The following is a 20,970-nucleotide window of genomic DNA, read 5'->3' as shown; positions in this document are numbered from 1 at the left end:
GAAACGGACAATAATCAATATGTCATAATTGCAGCAGATAAAGGAGCAGAACTACAAAATTCAGAAACATTCAGAAACCGAAACGTTACTGAAACTGAGAGAGTGACTGTAGAAATGGGTAATTATGAAGTGCCTGTAACTTCAGCGGCGGACCTGACTCTAGCAGAAAAGATTATTCAGAAGAAAACAGACAACGTTGTAAATATCAATGAAAATGATTCAACTAAATTTATAGAGCTGAAAAATGCAAAGATGATCAATTAACAAAACATTTAAGGTAATCTAAGTATTACACTGAATAAGTTAAAGTTAATGACATTGAAGTTGTGCAAAAAAGGTCATGGCTAACCTTCTCTCTATCACTAGAGAAAACTTTTTACATTGCTTGTTTATGCTTTGGATCATGAGAGGACACAAATTCTTTACGTGATGGGTTTGATAATTGGTTAAACTTAAGTCACATCCTAACAATACATTGCACCCAGAAAAACCAGAAATGCTGCTAAAGCTGTGGTTCATGCATTATCAGACTCCACAACTGATAAAATATTAAATAATAAAAACACGAGACATCTGAACAAAAAAACGTAAAGAAGTGGAGAAACTACATGAAGACCTAATACAAGTTATTGATGCTATTTGGTATTTGATCGCAGAGAGTATTTCTTTACGTGGAAATGAGGAAACCAACTTTTACAATGACTCTGAAAAAAGTGAAGTCTTTCAATGTGGTGCGAGTAAATTTCTAAATTTGTTAATTGACTCAGTCATTATGATGAGGTACTGAATGAAAAACTTACAAGTATTCGCAGTACTCAAAACAATCTGCTAGAACGGGTGCTAAAATTAAGTTTCTTTCTAATTATACACAAAACAAGTTATGACACAGATGGTCAAGGATATTTCAGAGGAGGTAAATAATTCAGTATTCTTTTAACTATCAGCTGATGGTACCACTGATATTACACTCTGTGAGCAAACTTCTATTTTATTACGTTATGTTACGCTTGCTGCAGAAGAGGCCGTTGTAAAAGAACATCTGATTTCAATGGTTGAAACTGAAACAACTACTGGTGAAAGAATAAGTGAAAAAATCAAAGATAAACTCAAATCAAATAAGGTAGATATTCAAAAGTGTGTGGGTATGTCTTATGATGGTGCGAGCAATATGCAAGGAATAAACAAAGGAGTTGCAACACATAAATTTCATGAAACAAATCTGGTTATGAAAGCTTGTGCAAAATCTTCTGTTGTTTCTGTTAACCTTTTTGAAACAGAAAAAAAGCCTGTTGATGAGCAGAAATTAAAGACTTTTTGTACGGAAACTCAAGGAAACAAAATAATATATTTGAGAAGTGCAAATATCTTCTTAAGGATGTGAATCAGTCTCTTGAACTAATGCTACCCACAGTGTTTGTTTCAATGCCTTACAAAATGCTTCAGACCGACTGCTGACACTATACCCTGCAGTAATCGATTGTCTTTAACAAATTTCAAACGACATGGAATTTCAAATGAGTATTCGAAGTGAAGCACAAGGTCTTTTATTCCGATGTCAATCATATTGTGACTTTATATATATATATATATATACTGCTATAATGTCTGTCAATGTATCACTGGAAAAGATTCAAGTACTAAGGGACAGTGCTGGCCAAAATGCTATTTTATCTGCTGTTACAATTGCTTGAACAGCAAACATTTGTTGAGAAAAGGACTCGCAGAAAAAAAAGGCTGGACTTCGATGAAACAGAAGTTAAGCTGCTTACTCAGGCTAAAGATCAGTGGCTAGCAGAAGCGTTTTATACTGTAGTGGATTCAACAACTGCAGTTTTTTTTGACAAATTTAAAGCATAGACATCTTTTTATTGAAGAATATGTGTGAAGATATTAGTCATAATTTTAATAACTCTAATTCACAAGAAAAAATTCAATCAGTGCTTGAAAAATTCAAAATTGGTATCAGTTTAAATAAGTTCACTTCTGAAATTTTGATTAATTTTGTGGAGATCTACAGAAAGGCTGCTGAGAAGGATAACAAAACTTTGCCTTCTTTCCTCACCCTTTACAATTTTATGTTGAAGACTATGTTAGATGCTGTATTCCCCTCTTTTGTAGTTCTATACAAGATGTTCAGTACAATTCCAACAAATTCAGCAGAGTCTGAGAGAGTTTTCAGCAAACTAAAACTTGTCAAAACATGTCTAGCAAATCGGTTGACATCAGAGCATGTTGGAGATTGTGTTCTCTTGTCAGTGGAACATGAGAAATTTGTGGAAATGTGGAATTTGACGCATTTAGACATAATAAATAACTATCCTGATAGAAACGTGTTACATAATATTTTTTGTCCATAAAAACTTTTTTTATTATAAATATAATTTTCCTTGATCGCTTATTTGTCTCTCGTTAAAAGTACTTCACCGGGCCCCTCTTCTGTAAATTCGTACTGCTTTTTAGGTGCCACCACGTCCCTGATATATATATATATATATATATATATATATATATATATATATATATATATATATATATATATAACATTTATAATTTTTATATATATGTATATTAAGGTTATTAACAAAATTATAGACATATATATATTTTCAATTGAAATCTAAGTAGAAATTATTGCAGTTTTCTGATCCGTTTTGATAATCAGCAAATATTTTTTTACCGTCAACTTCAAACGTATTCCAGCTTTTGCTTTTAATTTTTCGATAATTGAACTTACATGCAAGCTTTTCAGTAACAGGGTTTGCTGCAAAAATAGTTGCACATTGTGTTTCAACATTTCTGGCAATCTAAAAAAAAAAAAAAATCAAGATAACTTCAATTAGTATTTTGGTTTTTGCTTTTTTTTTTTTAACTTTTTGCAAAATAAAAAAAGTATTTATTGCAAACGTTATTTGATTTTACAAATCGGATATGCAAATGCGCGTGACTTGCATTGGCTATTGCCGCGTATCTGACGAATGTAGCCAATTAATATTGAGCACAGAAACTAACAACTTTAACACCTAATATCTATTGTTGACATAACAAAGAACATGAATAAAACTCTCTATGACAAAATGAACCAAAAATCTGTTGAAATATATTGAGAAAAACTTTCTCCTGTAATCTGTAGTGCAGATACGCGCCCCCTAACTAAAACTTTTTGTTTTAATATATTTTTTTCAATCCTCTTTTTAACCCTAAAAATTCAAATAATGAATATGGTCGTGGAGAAATAAGTTGATTGTGATACAATAGGAGACGTGGTGAGTGGTGTCATGACAAGGATGAAGTTCAGTCGTTCTCGAGAAAAGGTTCTATTTTTTACTTTAAAAGAGTTCAGCAATATTACGTTCAACTGTGGAGAGTCTTTTTCAATATGAATATATTGAAATAGGCTCTATGGTAGAGAGTCTATTTCAATATGATATTTTTTTTTGCTGATTATAACTATTATACCAATGACAACTAATATTAATATATTTTTAACTTTTTTGATTAAATCTAATATGCTATTTAACTAAAATCCAAAAGCCGCATAATCTTCTAACAAACAGTGAAATCCATCTTTTCTATTCTTTACTCGTAATTACTGCGGTAGTGGTGTAATGGTAGAGCGCTCGCCTCATAAACAAGAAGTTCCGAGTTCGATTCCCACCTCGTCCCTGGTAGCACCGCGCTCAACTTGTTTCTCCGCGCAGCAGCCTTGTTCGTTAAGTTTTGTGTTTCGGAGTTATAGAGTTGAGAGAAGGTTGAACCACAACTAAAAAAGTCTCCTACTGTAGTCGCCTTCATGGCCTTGTGGAGGTGAATTGAAAACAAATTAAAATAAATTAAAAAAAAAAAAAACTCAGTCCATCTTGAATCGTGGTGCCAAGAATATTCTAAAGTGTTAACTTTTTTTAAGTATTTTGTTAATAGTCTTAAAAATACTATTGATTATTAATTTTATAATCAATTATTAGGTTTAATAGCCCTCAAAAAACCATTTACTCTTTTCAAAGCATCAGCTTGCACTTTTTCATTTTTAAAACGCTGCATTTTTTCTTTTCTTTCTTTAAATTTCTAACCAAAAAAATATAGATGAAAATGGGGAAACCAGATTTTGAGAAATGTTTATTTATTATTGAGACCCAAAAATTGTTAAAGATGTATCTGGATTCAAAGCGTATAATCAATTAATTATTCAAGTAAATTTTTATATATATTTTGATCAGTTATTTGTTTTTTTGCTGCATATTTATGCAAAAAAAAAATTTATTTATTATATTTCAGTAGGTTCGATTTAAACAAACTTTTAATAATGAGTGATTCCATTTTTATTTTATCTTTAAATAATAAAAAAATAAAGATTCCCTTTCATATATACAATTTCTTAATAAACAGAAGCGTTAAAACACATAAAAAAATATTTATCCATCAAGCTATACATTCTTCAGTTCTTGCAGTTCAACGCTCATATAAGTTAATTAACAGTTATGTTGTTAGACTTTTTATTTATTTAAAAAACGCTAACAGTCATTTATATTTTTGTAAAAAAAATGAGTTTCAAACAGCAGGATTATTTTATTAGGATAAACCAAGTAAAATTGAATTAAACTTTTATATACCTATGTTTTAAAACAAAAAACAACTGTTTGAGATAAAAGTTTAAAAAACTCTTTTTTTTGGTTTATTTTATTTATTAACCTAAGCAGGTTAATAAATAAAATAAAACTAAAGTTTAGAAAAAAACTTGCTTAACCAGATTAGTAAGTACTTTAAAATATTCAAGTTGGTTTAATTTTCAATTTAAAATGATTAAATTTTTATGAAAAAATATTCAATGCGAGAACGCGAAAACACAAGAAAATAAAATATCAAGATATATTCCCGTATTATATGAAGCTAAACAATTATTAAAAAAAGATGGAAACATTAAGCTAGCAGTGATTAAAAAAAAATGATGGTGCTTGGTGCAGCACCAACACAACCAATATAAAAAAACTCCTCAGTAAACAAAAACACACTGTACGAATTATTTCAAACGTAAATTTCTTAACGCAATCAAATGATCAATTTACTAAAATACTCAATGTTTATCAACAAAACATTTACCAGGTACTCACTTTTATGTACAAAATTGATGAATAAGTGACGTTTCCATTACGTAAGATCAGTTCTAGAAAAATAAATCATGTTTACTCCACCAGATTTTTAAATTTGAACTATATTCAACCCAAACGTATTGTACGGCCACCCAACTCACTATTGCAAATAAAGGACCCAAATTATGGAATACTAAACTTAATAACGAGATCAAAATACTATTTCTCTTAATTATTTAAAAAAAAAAAAAAAAAAAACTTTCCATTGACAATAAATTAAGTTAATTCTAAGCATCTTAGATAATTTTCTCTTAAGTTATTTCATTTATTTATTTTTTCTTCTGAAAATTATTTTTACACTATTTTAAGTTAATCGCAGCTCTTTTTGCAATGATTAACTTAAAATAGTGTAAAATGAATGATTCAAAAAGTTAGTTTTAAAACCAATAAACGAAAAGTAGATCAACCAAATCTTCGAGGAAGGTAAATGAGGCTCTTAAAAATGAATTTTTAGGGCTTTTCTGGTCTTCTAAATATCGATGATATCGTTGCTCACCTTGCTCAGCCAAATCTTCTTCAATCGTAATAATCAAAAGATCAGTAACGTAATCCTGGTGGACTGTTTAACGGAGAGAGTTTTTGCAATCTTTAGTTTACTAAACGATTGTTCACACTCAGCAACTGACACAAAAACAGCATTGAAAATCCGGAGCATGACGCAAACGTACAAAAATCCATTTTTTCTAAGATTTGATTGAGTAGCTGAAGTGGGTTTTCTTACTTTAAAATTGTTAGGTGAACATTGTTAAAACGGTGAACTTTTTCAATAAGGTCCTCTTTGTTCACATCTCTCGGGAAAAACCGTGCATGCTTGCAACCTTTATTTTGAACGGAAAGATCACCATTATCCAACTAGATAAATGAAAACATATTGCCAACCATCCTACTCGCATTAAATCTTGAATTAATCACCTGGATCAGACTATCAAAACCAACATTAAAAACGTTCAGTTTGTATTCTTTCGTTTGGCTGTCGTATAAACGGGCTGTGTTTGATACTTCATTGTGAAAGTGTTTCAGTTTACGTTTTCTTTTAGTTGCGAGTTTAGTTTCGAATCTTAGCGGTCCAGCTACAGCCTCTTAGAAAATTTTTACACCAAGAGCCCCTAGTTCGTTTAAGATCTTCCAGCTGCTGTCCAATTAAAAGTAGCTCGTTATCGATGATAATGGTTTCAGATTGTAGAAGTCAACTTACGTCGTTAACAGCAGTAAAGGTTTGTTTCCAATCTTTATTAGCAATACAAAATCAAAAAATGATAACCATTTTTTTAACTCTATTGCATAGCTGAGCTGATCACTGGTCAGATCCAAGTTTTCCATGACATGTTTAAGAGCTGCCAACATTTCTCTAGGCCTCTTGGCAAGTGTTTTGATCATATCAGTACGAGAACTTTGTCTTTTCATAGAAAGTCTATGCAGAGAAATTCCCTTTAGTGAGGATTTTCGGTCAGACTGGGCTTGCACTAAAAATTACGTACAAAAATTGGACATTTTTAAAGAATACTTTGATATTAATGGCTGATTCAACTGCGTGCTTACCAGCCAAATTCAGACTGTGAGCGCCATAGGGAACGTACAGAGCTTCCAAATAGTTTTGCTTTATTAACGCTTAAGCTCCCTCGTATGCATCTGGCATATTAGATCCATTATCGTATCCCTAACCGCGACAGTTTTGAATATTTAAACCTAGTATTGCAATTACATTATTGATAAGCTTGGCTCTATCAACTCCTTTCTTCTTCTCAAAAGCTTCAAAGCACAAAAATTGTTCTTTGATTAGCCAGCAATTATTTTCTCTTTAATAGAGCAGAAAAAAATAACAAAATCTATCTGCTCAGATGTATTCGGGTACCATTGACAATGATGGTAAAGTGGATACCATCCTAAATTTCTTTGATAGCTGCACTTTAGATGACACTACCACATACTCTGATGAACTCATTTTAAAACAACAAGGGAGTAATAGGGTTTCGATCTGGATTCCCCCTTATTAATGGCGTCTTACTTCTTCCTAGTGGGATGCAATGACGGTGTTGTGATTACCAATAAGCTTCATACCGGCAAGAAAGTTTTCATTTTCATCCCATTCACATATGTTTTTTTCACCTGTAAACATAATTGTATATGATAATTATAATTAAATTATTACAATAGTTATATAAATAATAAAAATTGATATTGATAGACCTTTATAATAAGTTACCTAGAAAATCTAAATTTCTGGTAGCCAAGAAAAGGTTCACATCTAAAATTCCACAAAAAATTGTCCTTCATTAAGCTCAGAATTGATTCGTTTATGGAGCTTTCCATCTATACCACTGGAGCTGATAAGACAAATGTTATCCTCTTTCCAATCCGTCTAGAACTTTTGATGCAATAGGCTGAATTGATGCTGCTTCACAAAATCTATGAGTTTCCTTGATTGATTTCTATCTCCATTGTTCCAACGAAGAAGAGACAAACTTTTAAATGATTACATCTCAATCTTTTTGACTCAAAACAACTAGCCACAAAGAAATTTCAGCATTAATTCTTACCAAGTTAGGTTGAGAATCACATTCTCTCCTGGATGGATAAAGTAGGATAAAGTTTCTCCCTCTGACTCTGATAAGTCACTTTGAAGTTCATTTGGATCAGCATTAGGTGAATTGTTTGAAGCTTTCACTGATCCATAGTCCTTCGAATCACACATATTGAGTGCAAAAGGTGATCTTGAAAAAGGAGAAGATCCTATTGGTTCCTCTTGGCCCTCATGGACTCAATGGGAACTATGGGTCATGGACTGACTTGGAATTATGGTTATTATTTTCGAGATCTTTAAGGAAAAAAGTTAGTAATAACAAAAGATTATAATACCAGAGGTTGTTTGAAAAAATGTATAATACAACAAACAATTAAATTACTAGAAGGTTTAATCGAGTGTTCGGAATAGAGGCATTTTCTTTGGTCTTTGTTATGGTTATAAATCTTACATCCTTCTAAAGTCAATTTTTTGTTTCTTCTGCTGCTTATTTAGTAGCATGGTTTTGAGCAACGGAAGATTTCTTTTGACCTATTTTTTAGAAATACCTAAAATGTTTTGTAATTTATAGTTAGTTTATAAAAAAAGGTTTTAATACCATATTTTTACAAGTATAACGGGTGATGCGGAAGTTATCGGACAAATCCTAATTTCATTATTTGAGCATAATAATTAGTTTTAGTGGTTTTTTGCGTAGGCATAAACGTTCTATAAAATATAAACTTTATTATTTGAAACACAATTATTTAAAATGAGGTTAAATGCAGCTGAACGAGAATCTTTTCGAAAGCGACTAAAAATGTTTTTTGTAAATAAACCTTAAATAAAAATAAAAAAAATCGTAAATCATTTTGAAAAGGAAGGATTTGCTTGAAGTACAATATATGATAACCTAAAAAGACTTGAAGCTGTTCAATCGTTTTCTGATAGAAAGCACCCTGGTCGTCCGACATCCTGGACTAGAGAAAAGAAAGCCGAATTAACGAGACTTGTCAACAATCGAAAAGGGGTCAGTCAGAGAAAAATAGGTATTAAATTCGGTGTAAATCAATCGACAATTGGTCGTCAGTTAAAAAAAATGAATATTAAATATAGAAAACGTGAAAAGACTCCAAAATACACTATAGAACAACAAATAAAGGCAAAGAAAAGAAGCAGGAAACTAGTTAACCTATTCTATAACACAAAATCGCTTTTAGTCATCGATGATGAAAAAAGGAGTCGGTCACAAGATTTTTAGGCATTTATATTGATGAAAATATTACATGGAAGTATCATATCGACTTTATTTCTACTAATTTGGCCAAAAGTATTGGAATTCTATATAAGGTCAGATACTATCTAAATAAACAAAATTTAATTCAACTCTTCTATTCATTTATTCATAGCTATATAAATTATGCAAATATTGTTTGGGGAAGTACCTCTAAAAGTAAGTTACGAAATCTCTTCCATCGTCAGAAACACGCAATGCGTTTAATATGTTTTGAAAATCGTTTTTCTCATTTTAATATTTTATTTAAAAACGTTAAAGCATTTAACGTTTATGAACTCTATGTTTATAATATTTTATGTTTTATGTTTCGTTGTAAAAGTGAACAACCATTGTTCATTTTTAAAGATCTTTTTACCTTTATTTATGGAACAAAATTGTTGTTTTTAATTTTAATTTCCGTTTTTAAAACTAAATTAAAAAACTTTCTTTCTACTGACAATATATATAAATTTTTTTGAAATGTAAAACTATTTTCTGTTTTTGTTTATTTTACATTGTTAATAGTTATTAAATCAATTGTATTTTTGTATTTGTATTTTTATTATATACACGTTTAATATATTTTATATGGTTCTGGCGACAAGATCTTTTGGATCTTCTTTCAGATACCAAGTTTATATATTGTTATATTGTTATATTAAGAATAATAATTGTAAACTAAAAAAAAAAAAAAAATATTGTCTCTCACACAGTGTTGTCCCGAGGGGAGGAGGGCATCTGGGGTGTCTAATCACCTAAGAAATTTATTAATCGAAAAATCGGACACTAGAGTCGTTAAAATTAGATCTATAGTTGGTAGTTGAGGGTCTTTTTTTCTTTAGATCTTAGACGGCATAAAAAGTTTCTAGGCCTTAGTCGGCAAAAAACAGATGTCATCCTCCCCCACCCCCTCCTCCTCTTTAAAGATCTCTTCGAGACAACCCTCTCATGACAAAGTTATGAGTTTTACATTTTCACTTTTATTAAAGGTTTTTCTACTTGCAAACTGAGAACTCATGCAGGCAATGAATTATTATTTTAAAACAATCACATTGACAAAATAGCATGCCTTCAATTTAACCCGTCATATCAAAAAAGACATAAGCTCAATAATTTCGAAAAGAACTCAAGCCAAAAATCTTTCAAGATCAACAAAAATAAGTTTTTATAAAAAAAATTTATGCTGCTATAAAAACGAATAAGTTTTAGTAGATAAATAAAAGTTATATATAGTAAGTACATAAGTAAAAACGTATAAAATTTTGCGAGTTTTATTTATTATAAAAAAGCGCTTTAATAAACAGAGTGACGTGAAAAGCCAAGTTCAATTAGCTAAATGTTTATTATTTGCAAACACACACACACATATATATATATATATAAATATATATATGTTTTTTTTTGGTCCCCCAAGAAGACCTTACGGTCTTGTCACAGAGCACCGCGGAAGTGCGTTAACCCAGGAAGTTCACACCTCCTTCCTTACCGTGACGCGAAAATATGTCCAAAACTCGTTTTGAACCAATTCTCCTGCAAGCATTCTAACCACTGCGCTACGGCCGCACAATATGGGTGCTACTTTTATAATAAAATCTTTCTCTATTTTAAAAATTTTTTTATTGGTTTTCACAAACAACTCTGTTAAATTTTTCCGAAATGAAATGTAGGGGGTTACCAGTCTGAACTTTTTTACTTTGATGTGTAACTTTTTAGTTTTTCATGCTTTATTTTATTTATTTATGGAAAAAGGTTGACAAGACTTTAGACTTTCAATAAATAACATTACTAAAAGTTCATAATTGGTTTTTAATACATTTTAAACTGTATATCTTTTTATTAAAAAAAATTCTTAACTGCAACTTGAAGTGAGTTGGACATTAGTATGAAACCCTGCGAGTATTAAAAAAACGTAAAATTCTTCGTTATTTAATTTTTTATAATTAACACCAAGTTTGTTTTTTATTTTCAAAGTTATCGGAAATGAAAACATGTTATTTAACTAAATAAAAATTGTTTAGGATTGCTTTTAACATATGGCTCATTTGCGATGTGCCAACCTACCTTCAAATCATTACGTCGTAATGTGTCGAGTAAAAACGCTTTTCTTCATAAACCATTAATTAATTTTATTTAACGTGATAAACTAAAATAATCTCTAAGCTGTAAGCTTAAGATTTAGAAATTGAATAATGCATTACTGTTGAACTCTAGTGAGCATATTAACGACAAACAAACTGTTCAAAATTCGCTTTGATGAATCAAAAATCGCAAAAGCGGTCCTACGTTTTTAACTATGATCCAACCAACACAATTTTTTTTGAAAGAGGGTCGAATTACTACCAATTTTCACCACGATTCCTAGCTTACTGAAGCGCATTATCTTTTAATAAACTCGACTGGGCCAAGTTGCCCGGTCTACAATATTATAAATATATTAAAAAATATATTATACTATATTAAAAAAAAGAGCTTTTTTTTTTCTTCACCATTTAGGGTCAAGTTGTAAAGTTCAGACTTGAGGTGGCCCCTCTAAACCCAATGACACTTTAGAAAAAATGAACAGAGTTGCTTGCGAGAAACAATAAAAAATTTTAAGAATAGGAACAGATCGTTTTTTAAAGTGAAGTAAAGAATATTTAATTTTTAAAGTATCAGATCGTTTTTTAAAATAAAGTAAAGAATATTTAATGCACCCAAATATATATATATATATATATATATATATATATATATATATATATATATATATATATATATATATATATATATATATATATATATATATATATATTTTAGTTTTGAATTGAAACGATTTAAAAAGTAAAACCTTTAGGAGACGACATTTAAACTTTTTTTATTATTTATGAAATACACAACACTATCAATAACTCAATTTTTCAAAAAGTGGAGATTGACACACACACACACACTTATATATATATATATATATATATATATATATATATATATATATATATATATATATATATATATATATATATATATATATATATATATATATATATATATATATATATATATATATATATATATATATATATATATATATATATATACATATATATATATATATATATATATATTTAAATATCTTGTGCATAACTAATTATCTTGTCCTATCTCCACTTTTTGAAAAAATTGAGTTATTGAAAGTGTTGTGTACCTCGTTGCGGAGAAAACATAGGTAATAAAAAAAAAATTTATTTGCCGTCTCCTAGAATTTTTATTTTTATATCGTTTTATCTCAAAACTAAAAAAATGTGGAGATAGAACAAGATAATTTTAACGTCGTGATATATATATAGAAAAATAAATTATAAAAGGTATCAAGTTAAAACTGCTACCTTTAAGGAATACTTAAGTAAGTTAATTGCAATAGATTTATGTCTGAACACTCTTGAAACACCAATAGCATATGAATCAAAAATCCTTTGAAGTGATGGTATTTTTTTAAGCAGCAAATGGTTAACGTCAGCCATATCAGTGCAAATATGGTTTATGATTCGAAATAGATCAAATTGCTTTTCATCATCGTATATGGATTCTTCAATTTCAGTTTCAGATATTCTAAAAATTTTGTAAACTTTATTTATTAAGGTAAAGACAAGCGTTTGACAATAATATTCCAATTATTATTTCATACACAATTAAAACTAGTAAACTGCAGATTCGAGTATCTTTTCGATCACCATTTAATGTGGTTTATATATAGGGAAGAAGTGTTTCAAAAAAACTAAACTTTTTTAAAATTTAAACTTTTTTATTTTTATCACTTTAAAATTGGGCTTAATAAATTTGAAAAATGTTGTATTTGTGTTAAAACCTCGCTTTCAAGTAACTGCTTTTTTCAATTAGTTGACTAAGTTTTTTCAACTGCAGTTAAAAAAGCAGCTGCACTTAAGATTATCTTAGTTTCTAGCAAATGTACTTTTATTTTTATCAACTTGTTACAAAAAATTATTTGCGGAATATGCTAAAATAGGCAAAGGAATTCTGAAAAACATAATTTATGTCTTCAAATATGTTGTTACATACAAATGCATACAAATTGGTATTTAATAATCAAGATAACTATATCAAACCTTCTCAGTTTATTCACCAAACTGTAACATTCTAACTGTAACAAACTAACTTTAACACCTTGACAAAAAACTTAGTTCATATATTATTAAAGGTTATTGTTACATATCAAAAAATAAATTTTTTCGGGTTACAGAATTCATTTCCAAGAACTGATGTTTAATTACTCTAGCCGACTAACTGATTATAAATTTTTAACCGAAAAAATAACAATAAAATTGTTTAAATACATAGGATCCTTTGATCAAAGAAACCATTTTGGCATAAAAATAATTGATTTGAAGATTTTAACTATTGGTTGAAATTCGTCACTACCTTTTTTTATTTTGTCATTTAGGTGCTCAAAAAAGACCTAACGGTCTTATCACAGAGCACCGCAGAAGTTCACGCCACCTTCCTTACCGCAACGTGAAAATTTGTCCAAAGTCCCAATCAAACCTGGACTTTCTGCTTCTAAAGCAAGCGCTCTAACCACTGCGCCACGGCCGCACAATCTATTCGATAGGTTACTACTGGAGACTGCTCTACATTTGACATGAAGTTAGGTTTGGTTATACATTATTACAAATTTCTCGTTTCTCGAATTTCTCAAAATTATGTATAACCAAATTTATATCCGTTTTATCGGATCATTTTCCAATTTTTATTGCAACTCAAAAATATAATCTTTCAAAAAACTCGCTAAAAGTGAAAATAACTAAGCGAATCAATAATGACGTTTCTATTGAACATTTTAATCTTTATCTTCTGAAAACTAACAAAATATAATACAAATAAAAAACACTAACAAAGCCTATCACAATTTTCTTCAAATCTTTCAAAAACATTACAATAATGCATTTCCAGAGATAACAAAAATTATTAATCTAAAATGTATTTGAACTCATGGATAACTACCGGAATATTAAAATCATCAAAAAAGAAAACAACGTTTGTACGAAAAATTTCCTTAAAAAAGAACGTTTGATAATGAATCCAATTATAACAAATATAAAGGTATTTTTGAGCTAGTTATAAATCGTTCAAAGAAAATATATTATTCAAATCAATTACTAAAATTTAAAGGCGACACTCAGAAAACCTGGAATGTCATTAAAGAATTAATTGGTAAAAAAAAGTTATCGACTACTTGTCTTCCAAAAATAATTAACTTTAATGACGTTGATATACTTAAGGAGTCAAAAATTGCAAAAACATTTAATCAAGTTTTTGTTAGTGTAGGATCAAATTTAGCCTTAAAACTAAAATATGATAAATTTAGCGTAGAGTCATATTTAACTGCTTACAATACAATAATGACCAACAATAAACTGACTAAAAATGAGTTATTGATTGCTTTTCAAACGTTAAAACTAAACAAGGGATTAGGAGTTGATGAAATAAGCAATAATGTTGCAATAAAATCTATGCATTATTTAATAACACCATTTTTGCAAATTTTTAATCTCTCTTTAAAACAAGGAATATTTCCAGAAAGTTTTAAAACTGCAAGAGTTTTACGGTTTTCAAATCGGGTGATCCTTCTAATGTCTCTAATTATAGACCTATTTCCATTCTTCCTTGCTTCTCTAAAATACTGGAACGAATAATGTATAATAGACTAGTTTCTTTTCTAGAAACAAATAATATTTTATACAACAAACAATTTGGGTTCAAAAAAGGTCATTCAACTAATCATGCTATTCTTAAACTTGTTCATGATATTTTTTGAGCCTTTGATAAAAAAAAGTATACATTAGGTATTTTTATAAACCTTAGCAAAGCCTTCGACACAGTTGACCACCATATTTTATTAAAAAAACTAGTAAATTACGGAGTAAAGAATGCAAATATAGTTTGGTTTAAAAGCTACTTGTCTAATAGAAAGCAGTATGTTTCTTATGATGGTGGTAAAACTGACAATAAGACAATCACTTGTGGAGTTTCTCAAGGATCCATTTTAGGACCGCTTTTGTTTTTAATATACATTAACGACTTAAGCAGAGCTTCGAATATTTTAGACTCTATTTTGTTTGCTGACGATACCAATTTATTTTATTTCCATAGTAATATAAAAACTCTATTTAAAACAGTCAACAAAGAATTGTTAATAGTAACTGAATGGTTTAATACAAATAAATTGTCATTAAATTTAACCAAAACTAGATACTTTTTTTTTCATTGCCTTCATCAAAGAAACGAAGTTCCTCTAAAGCTTACAAATGTTAGCATTAGGAATCAATTTATAAAAAGAAAACACTCAATGAAGTTTCTAGGTGTTCTTCTAGACGAAAATATCACGTGGATAAACCACTTAAAATTAATCGAAAATAAAATTTCTAAAAATATTGGCATACTTTATAAGGTAAAATCTTATCTAAATCAATTTTTGCTTAAAATATATCTACTTCTCTTTTATTCATTGTTATCTCAATTATGCTAACACTGCTTGGTGCAGCACCAATAAAAAAAACTAAACAAACAATTTAACACACGAATTCATGCCATAAGAATAATATCCAAAGCAGACCGTCTCTCTCATTTACAACCACTATTTATTAATCTGAAAATTTTAAATGTTTACCAAATTAATATATATATTCATTTAAATTTTATGTATAAAATCAATAAAGATACGATGCCAAATATTTTTAAAACGCTATTTAAAAAAATACAGCACAAATACCTTACTATACATGCAAACAATAATTATATTTAAGCTAAAACTCACTTGGAAGCCACTAAGTTTTCTATCACAGCTAGAGACCCCCAACATAGTCATTGAAATGACATCAAAACGCTTGCAAACATAAATATTTTTAAATCAAAACTAAAAGAAATAATTTTAATTAATCAAAACATGAAGGACTCTTCTAGAGCTATATTTGTTTGCCTTTAAAATATTGCATAGTATATTTTCATTTTATTTGCAAAGGTTGAAAAATTTAGTTTTCAAAAAACTTATTTTTTATTTTTTTATTATGAAAAACTAAAAATTTTTCCTTAAAATTTTAAATTCTTTTCATTATACTTCCTAATTAGGAATTCTTAATCGCAATAATTAAAAGCTTCTATATATAGTTTTGAATATCTTTTTTTTTTTTCGTTTGTTTCTTTTTTATTTTTGCTTCGTGTTCAATTATATTTGAAGATAAATTTTAGAATTTATTATCTTAACATTAATAAAAAAGAAAAAAATTCTTTTTTTTTTTCTTTTTTATATTTGACAACATTTTTAATGACAAGATTTGATAGTTATATTATTTACGGATTATTTGGAGCTTGGTGATAAGTCTATTTTGTCATCTTCTTGCCCCCGCCGTGCGTATATTTTACCAATACGAGAATTGTAATTATTTTAAACGGCAAACCTATAATTAAAAAAAAAAAAAAGAAAAAAAAAAAAAAAGAAATAGTATTTTTAATACGATTATACTTTTTAGTCAAAAAATGTAAAGGATTATTTTTAACAGACTGATTTTCTGTTCTCTGTGTAAGTTTCTTAGATTTATATTAATTTTATCCAATATACAAACACCCACCAACGCCTAAATACAATTTATAGTTTGATACTTGCACACCAATAACTAATTATAAAACTTTTTAACTAATTACTAACTTTTAATATATATATATATATATGTTTATTAATAACCAAGAAATATACTTTGTTTTGTGAGACAGAATATAATCAAGTATGGTAACCTTTTTAAGTAACGGTTTCTTTTGTAAATAAATTTCACTTATAAAGCTTTAGTACCTTTATGACCATATCAGGGCCATTTTTTGGTCCTGGAATGATTAAGAGTAGTTGACAGTTATTTAAGTTACTTAGTGACGGAATAGTAAATAAAAAAATTGACCTTTTTAAATCTATAATAGTATTAATTTGAAATCCAACTAAGTTGTTTGTTTTTTCGTCAATTGCAATTATGCTGACTCCATCTTGAATAGATTCTCGGAGCTGCATTTCCCAATGTAAGCTTCTTGTAGTTACACCGAATCGCGAAATAATAAACTTGTTGATTGGCACATCTAAAATTTAAACATTTTTAAAAATAAAAATAGTATCAGCTGTTAATTCCAAGTTTACAAGTTGTGTTACTACTCAGAGGTACACAGCAATAAGAATATTAGGAGTATCTTATACTAGTTCTCTTGTGCATCTTACATTAGGTCTTAAGAGAATCTAACATTAGGCCTGGAAAGTACTTAACATTAGGTCTGAAAAATACTTAAAATTAAACCTTAAAAGTACTTAACATTAAGTCTGGAAAATACTTATCATCTGGTCTTGAAAGTACTGTACATAAGATCAAAAAAAATTCATTTAGGTCCGCAACTTTTAGTTTTTTAATTTTTAAAACTAATAGCTGTTTTAATTAAAAGTTTTCCAATAAATTACAAAATTAATACAAACACTTGCTAGAACTTTAAAACTTCAAGTTTATAACATCAAGACAAACGTAAAATGTCACTAACTTCTATACTATTTAAAAAAAAAAAAAATGCGAACAAATTAAATACCTTCTGTGAAATCTCCAAAAAACATGTTAATTACATTGATCGTTTCCGACTCGCAGTCAATATTTTTATAAATAATTCCATCAATTGTTTCTCTCAAATATGATCTTACTAACATTTTTATTTGTCTTGAAATGAACAAAAATATCATGTGTATAATTTTTTTGAACATCCGCGTTTAACCGCGTCTCTCCGCGTTCGTTTATTTTTTAGAAAAATTTATTTTATTATAATTTTTAAAAACAAAATAAAAAAAATAATTAAAGTTATAATGATAAAGAAAAGATACGGCAAGATGAGGAACGTTTTGAAAAACATCTCTATTTAAATCAATAACTGTGCACACTTATATTAAGCTTTACCTATATGTCATACAGCCATAAAATCTAATGATACCCTAGTATAAACTCAATTGTTAAAGTTTATTCAAATTGTCATCTAGTCCATTATACAGGAAAGTATATAAATGGAAATATAGTTGTATTTTTTAATATTAACACATACATTAAAACAAGATTAAGGGCAAAAACTGTATTACTACCAACTATTTCAAAATAATAAAAAAAAAGTTATACTAAATAAATATGTATAATATTAATAATAAATAATATAACAGTTAAATATAATATAATAAAATATGATATAATAGTTATACTTAAAAAAAAAGAACTTTAAATGAGAACTAAACTACAAAAAAACAGCCAAAATTAAAAAATTAAAAAATTAAAAAAAAGTTGCAGTTTAACAAAGTGGGCATCAGGTGAACTACACCTGTGTTTACCGTCTTGTCTGGTTGAGTCAAACTACACCTGTGTTTACCGTCTTGTCTGGTTGAATCAAACTACACCTGTGTTTACCGTCTTGTCTGGTTGAGTCGAACTACACCTGTGTTTACCGTCTTGTCTGGTTGAGTCAAACTACACCTGTGTTAACCGTCTTGTCTGGTTGAGTCAAACTACATCTGTGTTTACCATCTTGTCTGGTTAAGTCAAACTAGCTAATCATTCTTGTTTAGTTAGGTTATATCAGTCAATCATTCTTGTTTAATTGAGTCATATTATCCAATCATTCTTGTTTGGTTGAGTCATATTACTCAACCATTTTTGTTTGGTTAGTCATATTAGCAATTGTTCTCATTAAATTAACCCAATCATTCTTGTTTGTATATATTATCCAATCATTCTTGTTTGTTTAATTCATATCAGTCAATTATACTGGAGCATTAAAAGGTGAATTGGTTGCCACTTCTGTTTATTTGCGTTTTTGTTTACGGCTGGAATTCGTTGTAACTCTAGAGAAAACAAGATTATTTAAGTTTTTTTACTTTGCTTGTTTTATAGATAATTTTTTTATATATTATTTAAATATATAAAAATGAAGAAAAAATATTTTAAAAACTTAAAAAAAAATCAATTTTTATGAAAAAAAAAAGAATGTTTTTGGGTAAACACTGTCGACAAAACATGGCTTGCAACTAAAAGCTTCATTTTCGTACCGCGTGTTGTTTTGAGTTAGCAATGCTAAACTATGCAATTTTTGCACATCTTGATGTTGTTATCTTGTCTCGACTTTTTTTTAATATTGCACTTGCTGAGTTTCATCTGAGGTTTCGCTGAAGTCAATCTTGCGTTTTCATAGTTGCTTTTAATTTTTGGCATCATGATTAATCGAATAATGAATAATTTTTGGCAATCGATTAACTTCTTATTTTAAGTAGACCAAACTAGTTACCAGGAATTAATTTGATTGTCGGTATGAATATTTAGTGAGCCATTGAATAAACTGTTTCTCTTCCATCCAGTCTTTCTACAGTCGTGATAATAATTTGTAAACTACGAATGGTGGCAGAATGGATAATTTTCCGTTGTTTTTAGCCAAATTTAAAGGCTGAAAATCTAATTTTGCTGAAGTTTCACAAATTGGAAGAAGTATTATTGTTGATATTTGCTTCAAGAAATTATTATTGAAGTGTATTGAAATAGCTTCTTGTTTGTTGTCATGTGGTTAAACTTTGTTGTGCACACGCTTGTGAAGAGTTGCCTTTGATATGTTTTATGCCTTTGAAGCTTTATTGATATTTCGTCTTTTTTGATTTGATCTACAACAAATTGAAATTGCTTTTTTGTAAGTTGCTTTAATAACTGTGAATCTTAAAGTTAGATATAGATTTGTCTGTGTGTTGTCTGTTTGTTTTTTTTTAACTACTTTTGCTGTTTATATACATTTCATAGACATAATGATGACAAATATTCCAGACTAAACTGCAAAATAGGGGCTTATACCACATTTAGCTAATCATAATTTGATACTTTTGTCAACAGAAAGACAAATCTCATGAACAAAAAGCTCGGAGAGTTTCTTTGATTACTTGATTACGACAGCAGTAAAATTTGTTAGCAGTGTAATTTGTCACAATCACAAGGCTATAAATTAGAGCTTTATGAAGACCGGCTGAGTTTATTATTTCTATAATCTAAAAATAAAAGTTTGCAATTTCATACCTTTGAATGCAGTAGAAAATACTTCAAATGTAAGGAAATAGCGGCCATTTTTTTTTCCAAATTTTTTGAACAAAGAAAAATAGCATTAGATTTTATTTTTCTGCAAGGCTTAAAAAAAACTTTTCATTTTATTATTTTCTAAAGTATTTTATAACCCTGTTTTTAACAACCTTGTTTTTAATTTCTCTCCATCTTTCTGTTCCATTGGATTTTCTGATGGCTGTTTTAGTTTTATTTTTGTTGCCATAGTTACTAAATATTATTCCTTTTGTTTTTCGTTATTTTTACAATTTGTTAATTTCAAATATTTCTTTTCGTTCTCTTTTTATTAAACTCTCTATTATCTTTAAATGGTATCTAACTTACCCCTATAACATTTTAAAGTTACAATATCTACCTTACCTTTAAATAGTAACTTGTTGTTGTACTGTAATCAAAGATAAATTTATTAAAACGTTTTTTAAAGTAAGGTTACATTAATAGTAAATTAAAAAATTATATCAAGTAATTAAAAAGCCTTCTAGTAGAGTTTCTTACTCGAATATTACCTTAACCGTTACCCGAGTAATTTGCAAGTACTTTTATACCTGAGTAATTTTATATAAAATAAAATTTTTTTGATAACTATTTTTGTAAATAAAACTTTTTTCTATAATCGACTTTAATTAGTGGACTTCCGCGATAGGCATGAAAAAAATTTATAATATAAACCCACCTTTATGACAATGATATATATATATATATATATATATATATATATATATATATATATATATATAATATATATATATATATATATGTATATATATATATATATATATATATATATATATATGTATATATATATATATATATATATATATATATATATATATGTATATATATATATATATATATGTATATATATATATATATATATATATATATATGTATATATATATATAT

At 28.2% G+C, this 20,970-nt stretch overlaps 1 protein-coding gene across 2 annotated transcripts; it reads right to left on the bottom strand.

Annotated features, from left to right (window-relative positions):
• Window positions 1-2,582: 2,582 nt before the first annotated feature.
• Window positions 2,583-20,014, bottom strand: LOC101235185 (uncharacterized). Of its 2 annotated transcripts, XR_010638229.1 has the most exons (6): window positions 19,020-20,014; window positions 17,528-18,815; window positions 16,864-17,035; window positions 15,732-15,830; window positions 12,286-12,508; window positions 2,583-2,804 (listed from the first exon to the last, which is right to left on the bottom strand). XR_010638229.1 is itself a non-coding variant. In XM_065796250.1 (4 exons), exons 1-4 carry the CDS (start codon window positions 17,673-17,675, stop codon window positions 2,607-2,609), a joined length of 741 nt encoding a protein of 246 aa, XP_065652322.1. In that variant the 5' UTR covers window positions 17,676-17,691; the 3' UTR covers window positions 2,583-2,606. The 2 variants fall into 2 exon arrangements, 1 of the variants encoding a protein (XP_065652322.1); XM_065796250.1 differs by lacking the exons at window positions 15,732-15,830; window positions 19,020-20,014 and having other exon boundaries at window positions 17,528-17,691.
• Window positions 20,015-20,970: the final 956 nt, after the last annotated feature.

Source organism: Hydra vulgaris, chromosome 04 (genome assembly GCF_038396675.1).
Source record: "Hydra vulgaris chromosome 04, alternate assembly HydraT2T_AEP".
In the NCBI taxonomy this organism is placed as follows: domain Eukaryota; kingdom Metazoa; phylum Cnidaria; class Hydrozoa; order Anthoathecata; family Hydridae; genus Hydra; species Hydra vulgaris.
This window is presented reverse-complemented; position numbering and strand designations above follow the sequence as displayed.

Coding starts and splice junctions, on each gene's coding strand:
- LOC101235185 (XM_065796250.1), bottom strand. CDS start 17,675: ATGATATTTTTGTTCATTTCAAGACAAATAAAAATGTTAGTAAGATCA. Junction 17,036..17,527: donor TTTTGGAGATTTCACAGAAG/GTATTTAATTTG, acceptor TTTAAATTTTAG/ATGTGCCAATCAACAAGTTT. Junction 12,509..16,863: donor ACTATTATAGATTTAAAAAG/GTCAATTTTTTT, acceptor CAAAATTTTTAG/AATATCTGAAACTGAAATTG.